Source organism: Lutzomyia longipalpis, chromosome 4 (genome assembly GCF_024334085.1).
Source record: "Lutzomyia longipalpis isolate SR_M1_2022 chromosome 4, ASM2433408v1".
Taxonomy (NCBI): Eukaryota; Metazoa; Arthropoda; class Insecta; order Diptera; family Psychodidae; genus Lutzomyia; species Lutzomyia longipalpis.
The window spans coordinates 18,742,340-18,762,012 of NC_074710.1; the positions used below are offsets into that span (position 1 = coordinate 18,742,340).

A 19,673-nucleotide genomic window follows, 5' to 3' on the forward strand; every position below is an offset into this window, starting at 1 on the left:
TGGAAAAAAAGGAAAACACAGAAGCAAAATATATACAAGAGTTTGATTTGGGGTTTTTTTTTCATGGCAATAAAAATCAAATTTTATCACCAAAGGACGAATACACCCCGAAATATCTATCCAATTCACGTAGACACGGATAGAATATGTAAGTTTATGGCTAAATGGAATTTTAAGGCATTTTTACATGCCCTTGTTTGGCATGTTTTTCCGCCTTCTCTCACTCGATTTTCTCTTTGTTTGTTAGTTTTTTTTAATATTTGTTTTTTTTTTTAATTTGGATCTCTTGCAGGGGATTGTGGGGGAAATTATTTTCATAGAAAATTACATTTAAGAAGCGAAGAAGCAGACTTTGATCAAACACATTGAGACAATTTTAATTGAGTGATATTTGGCTCATCCTATTGTTTACTGGGTTACTATACATAAAACAAAGTTAAGAGCTTTTGTTTAGGAGAAGAAAAATTCATTATGGAAACAAAGAATACGTACATATTTTAAGTTAAAAACAATAAATAAAAAAATTCAAAAAATCTTCAAAAATTTATTGCAAAAAACATTGTAAAATATTTACTAAAAATAATAATGAAAATACATAAATTTTTGATGTAGGTATGTAAAAAAGCTTCATAAATACATAAAATAAAACATAGTGCAATGTCATTAATTATTACTTTAATATATAATTTGTAAACCATCGATAAACTATCCTATATTGGGGCATTATTGAAAATTTATTTGCAATAATTTGTCAATTTGGTGCAATAATTTTGGTTCATCTTGACAAATAAATGGTGACAAATTGAATTTAAATTGAAAACATATAATAATAATTAATTCTCCCACTCTAGAAAGGACATTATTCATTTCTGGGGCACTTACTATTGTCTCGAAAAAGGTACAAAACAAACAAAAGAAAATCATCTGCGCATAAAGAACAGAATCAGTGGAGAAAATAAAGATTTTCTTGCAAATGCTAAAAAGTAAAAAATAAATAAAGTGAAACGTGTCACAAATTGCAATAAATTGCGCCAAAATACACCCCCAAAAAATGTGTAGTCAAATACTTGGAAATTTGTATCCGTTTTCTGGGTGGTGGAATGAGCTTTTTTTTTGGGGTGAAAAAGTAGGAAGCTCAAATGCAATATATATTTCCGGGGAAAATGTTGCGGAGGCAACATACCAATTTGCTAGGAAAATAATAGCCGGATGGAGGACAAAGTGGTCATCATAAATATTCCCCCAAAATGTAGCTATATGAATTTTTCTTGTTAATTTTACAAAATGTTTTATCGCATGTCACACCACATTTACAACATTCATCTCCATCTTCTCACACCCACCCACCCACACACACACTGCACGTTATTTAATTTCTTTGAATATATTACTGAGAAGTCAGAGAAAAAGATTCTTTTTTGGTATTTTTTTTTTTAATGAATTTCTTGAGATTTATTCATGCAATTATGTGATTTATAATATAAAAACAAGTTTAGGGAGCTCAGATTTTTACATTTCAGTGGTGAAAAGAAATTATTTTCATATAAAGAACGTTAAATGTAAGAATAAACGAGAAAAACTTTAGAGTAGAAACATTAAAGCTTTGAAATAAGCGTGAAACATTCTTTACAAAATTCTTACGTAAGGAAGGTAACATCAAATGTAAGAATAAAACGTAAGACGTTAAGTAAAAACATTAAAAGTTTGAAAATAAATTTAAAACAGTAAAGAAGAAAGTAAAACTCTTGAAAGGTAGCGTCAAACGTTAAGACGAAGAAATGAAAAATGCTAAATGAGGTGTCCCAAACTTTGTAATACAAACCTCAAAGGGAAGAAAATTAATGTAAAACGTTAAATTAATATATTAATTAAAAACGTTGAGCGTAAAAAAATTGAAAAGTGTTAGATTAACGTCAAACGTTAAAAAAGTATTTAAGTATAATAAGGAACGTCAATCAATTTCAAGAAATCTTCAAAAAACTTTTAATAATCGTTAGAATTTGAAGAAACTATTGCTAATTTTAACGTAGCAGCCGTTAAAACTTAATTTCTAAGCAAGGGGTGTTTATCTGGGGAATATTTTGGTTTTTTAAGCCAATCATCCGAATATTTCCGAAGATCTAAATATTTGACTTCACATGAATTGTTGAAAACCGATTAATTTAAAACCGAAAAAAATTCAAAGACGTGTTTAGGAATTTTTGGCTTGAATTTAGGCTTTTTTAAGCTGAATTTTCTACCTTTTAGCATTAATTTACTGTTTTTCGGTTAAAATTTAGTCCTTTTTTTCAGGCTTTAATGATTTTTATAAAGTTTTGTTGAAACCAAATATTAATCGTTTTTAATTTATTCTTTTTTTTTTTGTTGAATTTACTACTTTTTGGCTTGAATTTAGAACTCTTCGGCTTGATTTTTGTATTTTTTGATTTGATTTAAGTGTTTTTATGCTTGAATTTAGTATTTATAGGCTTTTACTTATATTTGAATTTCCTTGGCAAATCATTCAAATATTAACGAATAATCCGAATATTTCCGAAGATCCGAATAATTTCGTACAGATAAATCTCCCTTGTTTTTAAGTCATCTAAATAAGTCTTGTTAATTTTTTTGCGTTCTGAAACAACCCCTAAAATAGATTTTTGGCTACGCCCTTGATGTGTAATGTTCCAAGGAGAATTTTAGTAAGGTCTTGTCTTAAATCTCGCACAGTTTTATCCTTTAATTATATCATAGAATTTTTAAAATATATATTTTTAATTCTTAAGATTCCCAGTAAAGCTTTCAAAGCTCCAAGAAAAGCTCCAAAATTCACAAAAGGAATGGATGCGCTATGTTAGAAAGGCGGGAAGATGAATGTTTGGCATTATTCCAAGAAATTTAGCAAAGACGATATATTGATATCCGTATTACATAAATATCTAGGCGAATTTTGATTTACTACCTACACCCCCCCCCATAATGCTTTCCATTTCATCTGTAATTTAATGACGTATACGGTGGGGATGATAACGACGGCAGAGATATCTCTTCAAATGTAAAGTGTAATGAAATGATTCATAAACAATTTACTCGAATTTCTCTCCTATTAAATAAATGAAGATTGCCTTTAATATATGTACATACATAGCAATTTTCATGCTTCTCTCTGTATCCTCAAGAAGAGAAATTTTTGCCCATTCTTCATATTTCCACTACACTGGATTTGCCACGTTTAAAATGCAAAGAAAAAAAAACGGGGGAGGCTTGAGGGGTTGGTGTGTAGTATATATCACCCAGGAAAATGGAAATTAACACTCCTCCTCGGCTTTTCCGCGTGCAATTCTTCTTTTTCCCCCATCGACAGACACACACACATACACAAAATGAAGCTTCCGTGTGAAGTAGGTATTCTTTTCATTGAAGTTATTCATGATGGTGAGAGATGCAAGAAGAACAGAAAAAAATGTTCTATTATCCTTTTGGACGCGTCGTGTAAAAGAATAGAATTCAAAAAGTCCTTAGCATATACAAAACAATTCAAGGAGAAAATCTTCAATTCTGCATTGCAGTGAAAAGAGATCATTTTCATTGGATTCATAGAGTTGAAGTAAAAAAAGAAAAAGAAGCATTCTGTGCATATTTTTTGCATACGCGCGCCCCTTCTGGGAGAACAATATGCGAATTCCTCTTGATGAAACAATGCCATTTTTTGCCATGAGAATTCTTAAGAATTTCACCTTTCATCGTCCAGCATGTATTTTCTATGCTCTCTAACTCTTTATTCCACTCAACAAAACAATCTACGAACAATACATTTTTTTCTACATTTTTAAAAAGCTTTAAAGCTTAAGTTTTATTTTAAGGAAAGGGAGTTCTTCTTGGAATAAATAGGGACCTTCACATAAAATGTAAGAGTTAAGCTAAGAGGTATTGGGATGAAATAAATGTAAACTGTGTAAAGTAGAATAAATTATTGTATGACTATAAACAAAAAGTGTAATAAGTTGCGCAACTGGTGTCAAGGGAAATCAAATTTTAAGTAAATAGCGTAAAGTATATAAATATTAGCGAGAAGGAGTAAGCGTAAACTTTGTAATAACAAAAATAATGTAGGAATTGAGTTATTGATGTAAGTAGAGAAACATTTATACAAAACATACAGCATAGGCGAAAACGGAATATGTGCTAAAATATTAATAAAACGGAGTCAGCGTAAGCGGCGTAAAGAAAATTAGCAGCGTAAAATAATATTTATTGAAATAGGGTATGCAAAGTAAATAGAGATATTTTACTAGAAAAATAAATCAGCAAAGTTGCGGGAAAAGAGCAATTTTTATTATGATGGAATTATCACAAATAGCGTAATGATGTAGTAGCCAGCGTAAAGCGCGTAAAATACAAATTTCAGTAAGAATTAAGCGTAATGGCAGTGAAAATTGTAGAAATATAAATGATGTAAAGAGAAAGATTACACGGTTTGAAATCTTTTTGCAGAGTAAACGTAAAGTGTAAGAGTAAGAACTTAATATTTCAGAAGAGAATTTTTACCAGCGTAAAATGATTGAATTTCAAGGTTTAAATTTTTATTTAAATTATATTGAAACGTCGTAAAAATGTACTGAATATAAAACTTCTTTAACACTTGGTGAACCAATAATTCTAAACAAGATTTACGACCGTGCAAATTGTAGGAAAATTGTTCGGAATTGTTGTGATAACTGCAGAAGCCTGAAGAAGGAAATAAACATTTCCGAAACGTCGCTGAATGCAAACAATTGCATTTTTAATCATCCCCCGCTGACCGAATTCCGAACAATTTTCCTCCAATAATTCTAACCTCAAACTTTCACAATCATTTTCTTTCAAAAAGAAAACGTTTTTCTAAATTTTCTTTTGGCGAACTTGAAGAAATAGAACTTCTATGCATAAATTAATGATAAGTTAGATACATTTTATTCTGTGACGATTTAAAAAAATCAAATTGGCAGCGAGTGCCTGTTTTGTCCTCAAGTGTTAATTTTTTTTACACTTGTTTAGTAAATTATGCGTAACATCCTTTGAAGCCAAGTTTTCATTTCTTATTTCTTGTAATAAAATTATCAAGAAAATAACCAAATAGAAATTTCTCGAAATTACTCTTACGTCGTTTTCTCTGTTTTTACGCATTATGTTACATTCAATTGTCTACGAGAGTCCTCCCAATATCCTCTTTCATCACAAATACGTTAATATTTAAAATTAAAAGATATCATGCTCCATCTCATCATGCCATCCGTTCTTATGAAACAATTCTGTCGCAAAGAATATTCTTCTTTCGGATGATTAAATACCTTTTCTGGGGTGTGGAAGGAGGAACGGGAGAATGCCCGCATGTTGAATTTGGGTTGTAAATCAAAATGATAAAATATTTAATAACCGATTAATTATTGTGTCTGTTTGGATTTGTATTGCGGAAAATCATGGTTATAAAAAGAACCCAGAAACAACTACTCATCTGCTTTCCCTGTGTTAGCTATCTTGTAATCTTCCTCACCGTCAGCTTTGGGGAATATTTTATAATTAATGGATTTCCATCCCCCATCCCCTGCTTGATCCCCTCTTCCACCTCCCTCTTCATTCGGAACCCTTCAGGACTTTCCGTTTTTGGGGTATTTAGCAAATATATGTATGTATGTATATATTTCTCAAATAGACATAACATTTGTGCCAAAATGAGGGGGTGTGAGAGAGCTTTTGGAATCTGCGTTTGGTTGTTTGGCGAAAGCTCACCGATTAGGAGCTATATAGAGGACTAAAATGTATCTTACAAGTTGATTAATTACTCAAGGAATCTTCAGTATTTTTCAACGAAGAAATGAAGCCTTTTTCACACATTTCTTTGTACGGTGATTCTTTGAAAGCTCACTATTATATAGTTTCCTTCCTTTTAGCTGTATGCGCGCGATGTCATTAAGTTTATAAGTTTCTTGACATAGTCAGATACACGATAGATGTGACGTTGTGTTGGTTGTGTTAAGGAAAAGGACAAAAGACGAAGAATAGATGAAAAAAGGGATGAACCAGGATATGGTACAATACAGAGTGATTAATCGTGAAGAAGATTGATTTATTGTTAGCTGCCCGGAGCAACTGGCGAGATAAAACTTTTCCTCTTCGGGGTTCTTTTTTTGCTTCTCTATGCCAACACCTTTTCCATCGGACAACATCTCTAACTTTTGCAATAAGTCCCATGAGAAAATTACCCGCTCTTACCACCGGCATTGCATCGAAGGAATTTTTCAAACTGCACAAGAACCCGCGAATTATTGACAAAGTTTAAGTGGAATTTATGTACTTTCCTGGGAATTATCCAACTCGTTCATTTTAAACTTTTACCCCGCTGTTATTTCTTTTTATTTCAATTTATTTTATGTGTGGAGAGTTTCATGGGAAATCTACCTGGGTAGTAAATTCGATTTTTCACGAAAAGGAAAATTGTATTGAAGTATCAAAGATTATATTCTTAAATTTTAAATTAAGGATTCTACGTTTTATTGTTTGGAATGATTTTTTTAATGGTTTAACTTTGTGTTATGTAGGAAATCATTTGGAAAAAAAAACGTTTTTTTTAACAATTGATTGAGTCAAATATCGCTCAATCATAATTGACGCAATGTAGCTAATTAAAAGCTTGAAGTTTGACTGAAAAGCAAGCTGAAAAGACTTTGTCTCACTTCATCTTGTTCATATCCCAAAAACAAATGATTGAGCCAATAAAAGTTCAATTAAGATTGATCAATGATCATTAATTGATAAAAAATTGAACCTTTCAATCGATTGATCAATCATTGGCCAATTATTGGTCAATCCCAGGTCAATTTTGATTGCTCAATTATTGATCATCTATGCGGACTTATATTGACTGTATATTGAGTTCATTCAATGGTTAGCAAAATTTGTTTACTGGGTTGTTATGTCTTAAGTTTGAGTGAATAGTATATCAAACTGACTAGATTGACCCTAGATTGCACCATTTTGAGACAATTAGTTTGACTTATTATTGCGTAAACTGATCGATTAAATCTCTCTCAATTATATTTTTTTCTAAGAATACATTGAAATCAAATTAAAATGATAAATTTAAGGTTGTAAATGATATTCAATTGGCCCAAAGCTGAAGCCAAAAAAGCTTAACCCTGAAAGAATATTTTGTGCTCAAAATGTAGTCTTATAGGATCAGTATTATATAGTGTGGGCGTGGTAAAAGAACTTTCTCAAGTCTCCTACAGCACGGCAAATTCACAGTGCCAGAGTGGAATTTATTGAAGGCGATAATTAGTTTTCCATTTCAACGCGCGAGGATAAAATGCAATCATCCGGATTCTCTCAATTAAATGCGCACAAACCCATACCTATAATAGTTTATTTTCCATCTAAACGGATGGGTCACGACTATACTATATACATATGTAGGTACGAGGGCGTCAATATAATAGAGAAGCTATATATGTGGGAAAATAAGCCGCTTTTCTATGGGAAAAGGGGAAGCTAACTATTATGATTAATATCCCAAGGATTTCGTTGCCTTTCACACACACATTTCTCTTTTGAATGAATAAAGTCTTTGTACATAATATCTATATATAATAGTCTACACAGTATATAATTGCGAATTGATTCAATCGTCGTCACCTATTGAGTGCTTTTCCCTCTTGATTTCCCTTTTGTGATTATCACAACTTCCAACTCATTAATATAAATTGTATTGGAAATTTATCACCATTTGTCGTTCCATTTAATAGAATAGATTTTCTTTTTTTTTTTCTTTTAGTAAAATTCCTTCGGGAAGTTACGCCATACTTCCGGAAAGCGAGTATTATTTCCGAAGTTGGTTGGGAACTTCAAAGGGCTTTCCTTTGTCCACTCGGTCCGGGTGCTATTTCTTCACCACCAGCTCCAAGGAGTCCACCACGTGCCGATACGCGCTACATTCCTCTTCAACTAACACATCTGGCGAGGAATCTCAAACATCCAGATCCAGGTTAGTTCATTTGAAGCTTCTAAATTTGATTGATTTAACCCTTTTGTTCGGAAAATTTATGAAATAAAATAAAATTTTGAATTTGGCGCACACTCGAAGTGGTGAATTCGAGTGGTGAAAATAGATAATGTGGGGAAAAATTAATGATTTGGCGGCAAAAATGACATTAAAAGTCTTATAAATTAAAAATCACGGAGTATGTAGACCAGCTGGGTAAAAACTTTGAGAGTAATAAAATATTTATTACACGTCGCGTAAAAAAATATCCAAGTATTTTATTAGATTTAAACGTGTTAAATTCCATGCTATGTACCGAAAAAAAAACAACATTAATTATTAATTCAAAGGGAAAAAAATCTCAGATTCATAAATTTAGCAAAAAAAAAAACAAACAAGATTTACTAAAAAAACACTAGAAGAACATTCTTTGGGACTCTTTGGAAAGTATCAACAGATAGGGGAGCGCGCTTAATTAAATATTTACTATGCGAAAACTTTTTTTTACGACTCCACCACACAAATGGGACGCAAAACGCTTGAATGGGGTGTCGCGAAATGAGCTCCACGATGGGCGGGGGGATAAATAAAATTTGCTGATTAACTAACTCACTGCACCATGAATGGTTTGATCGTAAAAAAAGCAGAAATTTTATGTTTTGGGTTATTCTAAATACTTTTGTGTGTGTGTTGTGTGCTTTTATGGCACAAATTTCCTGCGCCTCGTATCGCCAAGTTATCCCCACTTGCTGAATGGTGGTGGAGCTTTTTTTTATTTTGGGGGTAGTACCCAATTTAACTAGACGCTTTTTTTTCTCCTTCACCCCATACTGATACACACCTCGTAGCCATTCCACCGCAGCGCATGTATGTATGTACAATTCGCCGACAGAACTTCCGGGTATGCTGTCCATTTACTGTGGTGGTTGTGCTTTCACTATTTATGAGAAAATTCGAATTTTTCCCGCTTTAAACTTTCCTATCGCCGTTTCTCCTGTTTATTTTTCCGCTTCCCCTGCCTAGCTCGCACATTTGAGGCGATTTTCGTGTTTTTCATGCATAATAATGAATCTCTCAGTTCTAATTTTAATTTTTTTTCACCGCCATGCACCCTCCTTGTCATTTATTCAAATAGGTATGTTGTATAGGTATTAAGTTCCGGTGATATTCAATGCAAATTAAAACAATTTAAGAAGAAGAAAAAATCTGGAAAAAGAATGTTCAATTTGAAGAATCAAAAGATGAGCACAAAAAATATACTTAAATGCTCTTTTTTTATGTTTCTTAATGTCAATGAGAAAGCTTAGGGGGGTGGAAATAGGTTAAGAATTCTGTAAGCAAGCTTTTCTGCATTAGAAATGCAATATTGAATAAAATAAATAGGGGACCCTCACGCAGAAAGCGTAAAAGGAAGACAGTGAAGTGTAAGATAGCCAAGCTTAAAGCAGAGAATTTTTCTAACCATTTTTGATTGAAATTTCATTTTAATCCAATAATAATCTTGGGGTCGATTCTGATAAAAAAACCAATTCTTTTCTTTGCTTATAATTCATCATTTTGTAAACAAAATTGCCTTTCCAGAACTCTTTAAAGATTTTCTTAATTATTTTCTAATCTTTCTCTTCTGGTATGGAACGACAAAACGACTTAAAAGAAGAAAAGTTGTAAGAAAATGAGTAAAAAGATTTTTTGATAGTTTCAAGCCCTATGCTTAGAATTCTTTTACGTTTTACATAAATTCGATTTTATTTTTTGCACATACTTTGGTTCTTTTACATACTTTGTAGCTTCAGATTCTTTACATTTTTATACGAATGGTTTTGCATAAAATTATATATTAGATAAAAAAAATATTTCTATTTAGGAACATCAAAATTTTGAGGTTAGAAATAACTTCTGGCTAGAACAATTGGGAATTTCCTGAAGAATTCGTAAACCTCTGAGTAAGAACATTAAAAACTTGAAAATTGATTAATTTTCTGACTACGTAAAAACTGTTTAAAATAATATAAATCATTCAGTTAAAAGAACAAAAGTTAATCAGTAAAAATATCAGAAGAAAATGACAGTCAAATGAATAGAAGTAAATCCCGTGAAAAGAACAAAAAGATAATCCGGATCTGGGAATTAGAATAAAATAAATTTGTCAAAAGAAAAGAAAAGAAGCTTATCAGTCATTTGGAACGTACGCCTCTTATGTACATATATACATAGATGAAAAATCTTTCAACCCCATAGCGGAACATATTTTTCCGCATTAACTTTTAAAGTGGAATATTTTCCGCAAAATTTTATCTATCGCGGGGATTTTTTTGTAAAAATTTTCCTGAATTTTCACAATGTAAAAAGAGTCGTGAAAAACATTTTCTTTTGATGAAAAACTCAAGTAAATGATGAATGTTTGTTAAAGACATTCAAATTTGTAGGTTTGAGAAGTTTCTTTGTGTTTTGATCCTTTCTTTGAGAGGTGTGGGTGTTCAAAGAGTATCCCACTCATCAATGTTGAATGTTCTACAGCAATAGTTCTCACATTTCCCCTGTGAGGAGAAACTATGGTTAAAAGGTATTAATTGCTCATACAACAATTTAGTCTTTAACGCACATTGTAATAATAAATGTCTACATTTTGTTTACCTCCATCTCTTTTATGCTTTCACAAAGTTAAGTCCAGCTGAAAAATTAATAAAATATTCAAATGACCTCAATTTGAAAGGCAAAGAGACGCAAAGATACGCGCGGAAAAGCTTTGCGGGGGGTGAGAAAGCTCCTTTCATTCTCCTCTCTTTTATTAATGCACATTCACCCAACGCGCAAGAAAAGCTTTTCCACCCACAATTTTCAACGTCTTCCGTGTAGAAGCGCCATCACGTGATGGGTGAGGTTGGTGGGTGGGTGAAAAAAGGGAAAAACCCTTGAAGATTTAGCGAATTTAATATCCCTTTTTTTCCTCTTTCGAGACGCCGTACTTTTTTTTACGACGCGGTCCCATCTTAATTGTAATTTTATTATTGCTTCGATAATCACGGTCGTTTAATGGGGAAACCCGCCTCTCCCTTGGGGGCAGTTCATGGACAATTTTTTCCTTCCCAATTTCACAAAGTCCAATTAAAACATCGAGGAAATTAATGATAATTCAATGGAGGAAAGTTTGTCTAAAACACAATGAGGGACATTCAAGTAAATGTTGAGGATTCTACAATGAAGTTTTTATGTGGAAAATTATAAGATTGATGGTTCGAAATGAAATGAAACAGATTTAGAGGCATTTTAGATGTTGGAAAGAGAATTTTTTACAAGAACTTTTAACCCTTTGGGGGCTGTGAAGGCTGTGTTATGTAAGGGCATAATTATTCAGTGTGCCAAAGAGGTCGAAAGATGTTTATTCAATCTAGAATTTAGCCATAAAATCATTTAAAGAAAAGCATAAGAAATCTTCAAAAGGCTTTCCATTTTTCCCTGGAATCTGCTGGAAAAAAACCCACACAGATTTGTCCAAAAAAGCGAACAATGACGTCACCTTTTATTGGAAAATATTCAGTTACTGTCAATATAAATTTAATTTTTGAATTCTTGACGGAGCTTCGCAAGTGTTTTTGTATGAGTATTTTTCTCCTTCCAGGGGCGTCAATAAAGTGGATGCGGGTTTAAAAGAAACTAAATCTTTTCCCAAAGCTTTCGGCGTTAACCACGCCTTCTCACAGAAGGAAAAAATGGAAAAATTGAGAAAAATCTTGTAAAGACTTTCCCTGCCGATATAAAATGCCAGAGAAGCAAAAGGAAATTGTTGACAAGGGTTCAAATTAGTGACAAACTTACCACTGAGGAAGGCGTGGTTTACGCCGAAAGCCTTAGGAAAAGATTTAGTTTCGTTTAAACCCGCAACCACTTTATTGACGCCTTTGGATGGAGAAAAATACTCCTACAAAAACACTTATTAATATAAATTTCTTCATTTGATTGGAATTGTTCTGTGGTCATCCAATGACCCCCTCCTGGTTTCTTATGGGTTAAAAAAACAATAACTCTTTTGAAGGAAATCATTAAGAGCAAGAAAATTAATACAAAAAAAAACATTAAAATAGTCGTCAAAGGGTTAAAAGTTTCAAACAGAATTTTTTTCTCTGGAACTCTAAAATTGCAATTTGGCTCTTTGAATAAAAAAAAATCATTCATAACGCCAAATTGATAGTTTTGCGTGAATTTCAACTACGTACAAAACACATTGCTGAATAATTGCCAATAGAGGAGCAATGTGGGAAATATTCACTGAAAATTCGTACGTGATAATACGGTAGTGTGTGGAAGGGGAAGTACGTGAAAGTAATTTGAAAATATAAAGGTAGAGTGGAGAGCAGGTTGAGCTTGAAAATTCCCCCAAGGATCGAGGAGAAAAGCCATTAGGAAAATTTAATATCTCGATTCTTCCTCTCCTTAAGTTGCGCTATATAGTCCCACAGAGAGGAATCCAAACGGGTGGCGAGGGATGTGGGGAGTCAGACAGACAAAAGTTAGTCTTAATCGCCATCATCATCTCGATGGACATCGTCTTAATCACGAATAAGTCATACGGATGATTCGGATGAAAAAGAACGCGCTGATTTTCTATCATAATGGAACAATCTTCAATTGTTGAGCTCTTCTCTTCTTTGGGGGGCTCTTCAAACAAAATGGACTTGGAGGACTTTTCTTTCAATATACATAACATGCGGTATATCCTCGACATTTATCCTCCATCCTTTTCCCACAATTCTCATATAATTGTTCCCTCTATCTCTCACTCTTTGGGTATTTAAAAGCTTCTGGTACAATCCCATTTAACTATGTACCTATATACCTATGTATGTAATTTTAACGGAAAAGTGGAAAACTCAATCCACAAAATGCGCTTTTATGTATGTATGTATTGCACCCACTCTTTTGAGGCATTAGGACCATTAGGATAAGTTTTAACCATAAAATTGCTTATAAAATACCCACTATACCGTAATACCCCTTTGTATGTCCTTCTTTTTGGCATATCGTTTGCGTGGGGATTCTGCAAATGTCGTACCAAAATACAACTAAAAAAAAGATTCCAACATATCTCGTACCACTTTGCACAGATAAAATGGTTTAGTTGAAAAAGTTCTTACCGCATTTGTGGGTGGAAAAATGTTGGAAAATCCAAAAAAGGAATTGAATGTAGAAATTAAATTTTAATTAAGTAGTTTCACATTTTTCTTACTTTCAAAACAGAAAAGAATTCTTTTTAGTCAATAAGGGAATCTATTCTCCTTTGTTTGTCGTTTGACGATATTAATTAAATAAGATAAATGATAGAAAAAGCTTTGAGAAAGGTCATAAAAGAATAAAATAAATGTTTATTTCCATGAATTCTTCATTCATGGAAATAAACGAGACACTGGTATAGAGAGGATAAGAAAAAAAAGAATTCAATAAAGAAAATTCCCATTTAATACATTGGGATTAGTTTTAGGGTTACCACCTCACTTTACATTCTAACCCGGAGATTTTATCTTTACCTTTTTTTTAATGTGTTTAATATTCATAATTACGTCGATCTCTCTATAGGCAATGATTTTTTTTTAATTTGAAAAATTTTTATTTTCATTTTTTTTTTAATTAAAAAATAGGTCTCTCTGTTAGCGAACTTTTTTAATCTTAGGGATCGGCTTGAGTTTTTTTTAAGCCAGGCTTTATTTACGTAAACCAGGCTTCAGTTGTAAATGCTGAGCTAGAGTTTTTTAATCGAGGTCTTTCTATTAAAAAATCACAGCTAAAAACTGAGATTTAGCTTAAGTTATATAGTAAGTTCTTTTAAACTACACCGACTAAACCTAATTTTTTTTAAACTGAGCTTAAGTTTCCTTAGTCGTGCTGAGGTAGGGTTAAGTTCACTCTAGATCTAATCAGTTTTAAATATTAAAACCTTAAAAGCTTCATCATCTTAAGCAATTCTAAGGGAAATTGTATAAATCCTGAAAAAAGGCAAGTTTTACTTAAAAACTTAAGCCTGACTTAATAAACAAAGTTAAGCTAGGCCTATTTTTCTTAAGCTAAACCTTAGTTCCTTTAGGTCAGACTTTTAAGATGCACTCAGACTCAGTTCAGCCTGATCTAACCTTGAAAACTTATAAACCTGACCTTAAAAAAACTTAGGTCTAGTATATAACAAAATCCTTGCTTAAAAATCTTAGACCTGACTTTAAAAACTTAAACCTAGTTTGAAAAAAAAACTGAGGTCTAGCTTAAAGAAGTTTATTCTGGTTTAGAATTTAAAGGGTTCTTAAATTCCTTATTTTTCTGCCTAGAGAATATCTTGGAATTAATATTCTGGATGTTAAAAGCCAAAACAGGGCTTGAAAATCGCTTTGACTTGAAATTTTTAATATCCTCAACTGAACAGTTTAAAATTTTTCTGAAATTCTTGATTTTTCTGACTCTAAAATGTTCTAGAATTCATATTCTTTATGTTTTCTGCTAGAATTGCTAGAATCTTACAAAATATTGACATTTTCCTTATTTTCTTGGCAAGATAATCATTTTAACTCTTTATGCGTGAAAGGGTTAAATTACTTTGTTACAATTTTCGTACAAATAGCGTACCTATACACCGTAAAACAATAATGTTCATTACTCATCATTGATTTAGCTTTTAAGCGTGTACCATGCCACAAGGGTTTTAGAGTATAAAAATGTCTTTAGTCTCGCCGCGTAGCCATTAAATTACATTTTCTCCCGTAATCCATAAATCCACGACGGAGTTTATTCCTACATGGTGGTGGTGTGTGTATGGATGGGTTCTATCGTTGAAATTGCTCCAGACCTCAATGGCTTCTGGTTCAGTGAGTTTTTCGGGTGGATTTGTGTGAATCTGTGGCTGCGTGAAAATGGCCACGGGGGTTGAATGGATGGAAGATACATTTTCGGCATAAAGGGAGGTAGATGCGCAAACACATTTCTCCAATGGCAAGAAGAGACACCAAGCAATTAAGTGTTGATCACAATCTACCCCAAAGTTATTTTTCACCCTTCTCTCTCTCTCTGTATACAATTACGCGCCAATATTGGATTTCATATGAGGGATACAGACACACCGGGCAAAAAAACAAGCCAGAACATAAGATAAACATTCATGATTTGATATGTTTTTGATATACACTGAAGGTAATAATTTTTTTGGAGGGAATTGGGGGCTGGTACGATACTCCATTGAAAATCAATCAGATATTAAATGTCTACACGATGTCTAACCCGCCTAAATAAATATAAACAATCATGAGAGGTTTTATCGCTTATTTTTGATACATTGTTTTAATTTTTATTAACGAGGTAAATATTTTTTGAATCAAACATATTAAATTTTTTTTTATCAATATTGATCATCCTTGTCCTCAATGATATTTTTTCCGATATTTTTAGAAGAAGAAAAGCGAGTAGGTTAAAATATTCGAAGGAATTTATTCATTTTTATACTCTCATGATAACCTTTAAAAGGGGTCGTATTAAGGAAAATAGGGTCGTAGCTAGGGCGGATGTTTGAGTGTCTAAACATCCCTTAAAAATTCAAAAAGTTTCATTATATTTTGTTCATCTAAAAAAATATATTTTTATGTTTAAAATTTATTTAAGAAAAATTATAGAAAGGAGATTTTTAAACGTTAGAAAAGAAACTTTAAACATTAAAAGATTTGAAAGTTTAAGGAAAGAAGAGAAAAACGTTAAAACGAAAGTCAAAGTTTGAAACGAAATGTCAAAAAAATTAACATCAAAATTTAATGAATGTCAAGCGAATCACGAATATTAATGGTTAAATAAAGAAACGTGAAAAAAATGTCTAACGTTAGAAAATAAGCATCAGACGTTAAAACGAACATTAAATATTTGTAAAGAAACGTTCAATGACAAAAAAACGTCAAAGTTCGATAAGAAATGTCAAAAAAATTAACATCAAACGTTGAAGAATGTCAAGCGAAACATGAACGTGTTAAAACAAAGGAACGTCAAATAAAAAATTGTCAAACGTTAGAAATGAAGCGTCAGGCATTAAAACGAATGTTAAGCCTTACAAAAGAAACGCGAAACGTTAGAAAATTAACCTAAAACGTCAAAAAGGAAATGTCATACGTTTGCAAAAAAATGTCAATTAAATTTTTAACTAATTTCTAACGTTTTTTCAACTGAAAAATTCAAAATAAATCCTTGAATATTTTTTAGTTACGCCCCTGGTATTTAATGAATTTTATTCAAAATCAGAACATTTAAGAGGTCAGTGCGAGGTCAAACTTTCGGTTTGAAAGAGAAAAAGCTTCAATTAGCTCCATATCTCACTACAAAATGCATTCACTTCTCTTTCTCGATTTTCTCTCTAATGATTCACAACAACCTTTAGATAAAAATTGAAATTTTTATTTTTATCAATAAATTAATTTTTCCTCGTTGATTTTTCTCATTGAAAAAACGTGACGCATCTCTCTTTCTCTTCATGTGAATTATATTTTACGGGTTTTTACCTTTTTTCCACTTCCTCTCTTTCCCGGCGAAGATAAAGTTTCAAGATTTTCCCAAGCTTGGGAGAAATTTAGGGGGATTCGTGGAAGGAATTTCGAGATGTGTTTTCTGCGGGGGGTGTCGGTTAAATCCCATCGATGTTGCATCACGGAAGTATTTTCTTTGGAAGTTGGTCGTAATTCATGTTGCTCTGTGATGATGAAATTTCCTTTCGTTTTTTTTTTTGGGAAATCAACGGTGAAGTTTTCTTGAATATAACATTTTTTCGTTTAGTGTTTGTAATTTAGACAATATCTTGGAATATTTTCCTGATTCATTTCCATTCAATTTTCCTGTTATCACTGGGAGAACAATCATGATGAAAAACTTTGAATTTTCTCTGAAATAATAAATGTTTCAGCAGCAAGGGGTATTTATCTGGCGAATATTTGGGCATTTCGTGTCAATAAATATATTTTATTACTCCAACCTTTTGCTATATTTTCATTCGATTTCCATTAATATCTAATCAGAGAGAATTTTAAGAAAATTCACAACAATTTCTTTATCAAGATCAATATCGTAGGTTTTTCCGAAGCTGACAGTTTTCTTCAGTGAAATATCCATTTGATTCACGGAGAGAATTTCCTTTTTCGCCTCAAGAAGGGATTTTTTGTATTGCTTATTTATCTGTGCGGCTGGAGTTTTTCCACCAAATTCTTTTGGGAAAATAGAGAGCCCAACTTCCTTTGAGACTTCCTTCCAATTCTTTGAGACCTAAAAGAATGTTTAAGTTTAAAGTTAAAGCAGAACTGATGTATACTATTGTTGGCCTAGAATCGTATAGAAAAGGGCTTAATGAGTGAAATTCTCTGCTAAGTCCAGTTTAAGTTTCCTAAGTCAGGTTTAATCAGTCTTAATAAGGCGTCAGTTTTATTAGCTAGATTTAAATTCTTTAAGTTAGGCCTAAACTGGGCCTAAATGTTTTTAAGTTAGGATTAGGTTTTTTTCTTAAACTAAGCCTTATTTCAAAACCAGGCCTAAAGTTTTTAAAACCAGGCCTACAAATTTTTTAAACTAAAAAGGGTTTCATGGCGGCTGTGAAAATTCTTAAGCTAGGTTTAAGATTTTCTTTTAATTAAGCCTTATTTCAAAACCATTTCTAATAAAGTTTTTAAAACCAGGCCAAAATATTTTTAAGCTAAAAAGAGTTCCATGACGGCTGTGAAAATTTTTAAGCTAGATTTAAGTTTTTCTTTTAATTAAGCCTTATTTCAAAACCAGGCTTAAAGTTTTTAAACCAGGCCTAAAATTTTTTAAGCTAGAAAGGGTTTCATGACGGCTTAAAATTTTTAAGTTAGGTTTAAGATTTTCTTTTAATTAAGCCTTATTTCAAAACCATTTCTAATAAAGTTTTTAAACCAGACATAAATTTTAAACCTAGGTTAAAAGCTAGGTTTGTTTTATAGGTTAAAGCTTAAGTTTTTTTTAAGGTTAGGTTAGACTGAGCTTCTAACTATATTTAACCGCATTTCAGCCTTCTTAGAACCTTAAAAGGTTCACCCCGAAAAAACTTAGGCCCAGTTGAAAAAAAAAAGTTTGACTTAAAAAACTTTAGCCTGGTTTGAAAAAATAATTAAGGCAGAATTCATTGTGAATCCTCATTCAATATCTTCTACAACGTTTTAAAAATTCAGTAGAAATCAATTAATTGATGTATAAAAATTAAATTGGTTGAAAATTGCGTTCTTAACGCTTCTAAATATGATAATTTGATCTTTTCTTCACAAGTTTCTTTACCTCTTGCAGCCAAAATTTTTAATATTTCAGTTAAAAATCTATTTTTACACCAATAAGTTGATTTAAATGAATTTATAGAAATCTTTAGTTGATTTTTCTTAATCTTTTTAGTCTTTAATCTTACAGAGATTAATTTTCCGAATAATTCTGGCCTCCTAAAGAACATACCTTAACGACACCTTTAAGTTTTTCTCCGAGAAATATTTTAAAAATCTGCAAACAACTCTCAGCATAACTCGGGAGACCAATAAAGTAGATTTCTTGGATGCAGAGTGGGAAGGTATTTTGCCAGCATTTCGAGAACTCAACAATTCTCGAGGGGGTGCATTGGGTAAAAAATCCCACGGATTCCTCTCTAAAATCCACAACTTGAACCACCCCATTTGTCTGTGATCTCTCATCCAGTGATAGGTACTCAAAGGCGAGATTGGCGTATCTCAAGAAATCCTCCAGAGTCCATTGTTTTATGTTGAAATTCTTTATAACACAAAAGAGCACAAGGCGTCCCTTTTTGTCCGTCTGCGGAAGAACGTACAGGAACGTGGCATCAGCAAGGCCAGTAAAGTCCCCCAAATCAGCACTGAGGTCCATAAAAAGACGCGGGAATCTCTTGTGAGTACTCAAGTAGTTCTCAAGGAGGTGCATTGCATCGGGCACGGAGAAATTCTTCGTTCTCAAAAATCTCAGAAGGAATTCATCGTCAGTTTGCACATTTTTAATTTTGGGATTTTTCATTAGTATTTTACGAAATTGCTCAAGAGCTTTCACGCGAACATTTTTGTCTTCTTTCACTTTACTATTTTTCCGTTCCATTTAGAAAATTAATTACAAACAAAAGAAAAGCGTCTGCAGTAGAAAGAAAATTGAGAATAACTGAGGAGAAATGATTCGAAAATTTATTCAATTTTCTCTAAAGCACTTAACGATGTTTGTAAAGTCAAATGCTAAATTAATATATACATACATTCGTCATTCGATAACGACGTAGCAGTGTGGATGGAAAGAGAATTTATTAGATTTATGGGAGACTGGGATAAGGTTAGTCAAAGAAAAGCTTTAAAATTTCCCGGGAAGTGATTTAATTTTCATTTCTATTCAAAAATTAGACTTAAAAACTTTTTGAAAGTGGGAAATGTCATGAAAAATTAGTTTTTTAATGAACTTGACGCCATTCTTGAATTTTATTCAGCCGCCATGTTTATTGCCATTCAACATAACCTAATTTTAACCTAAAATTTCGTTTATTTTTCAAAATCTCTCATTGAATTATCGTTTTTTGAGATTTTTTTCATATTTTAGATTGAATTTAAAGATTTTTTTGAACTATGAAATAACAAATTCATGTTTCAAAGAGCTTCTATATAACCTAATTTTGGCTTAAAATTTA

At 32.1% G+C, this 19,673-nt stretch overlaps 2 protein-coding genes across 3 annotated transcripts in view; one reads left to right on the top strand and one right to left on the bottom strand.

The window, feature by feature from the left end:
- Positions 1 to 19,673, top strand: part of LOC129795400 (beta-1-syntrophin) — an 89,580-nt gene that overhangs the window by 34,342 nt on the left and 35,565 nt on the right. For both annotated transcript variants that reach the window (XM_055836639.1, XM_055836640.1), the window contains exon 5: positions 7,790 to 7,999. In XM_055836639.1, the coding sequence (XP_055692614.1) occupies positions 7,790 to 7,999 (210 nt within the window). The remainder of the gene's footprint in view (positions 1 to 7,789; positions 8,000 to 19,673) is intronic.
- On the bottom strand, positions 16,907 to 19,197 carry LOC129795415 (clavesin-2-like). Its single transcript, XM_055836655.1, has 2 exons — positions 18,455 to 19,197; positions 16,907 to 17,263 (listed from the first exon to the last, which is right to left on the bottom strand). Exons 1-2 carry the CDS (start codon positions 19,097 to 19,099, stop codon positions 17,012 to 17,014), a joined length of 897 nt encoding a protein of 298 aa, XP_055692630.1. The 5' UTR covers positions 19,100 to 19,197; the 3' UTR covers positions 16,907 to 17,011.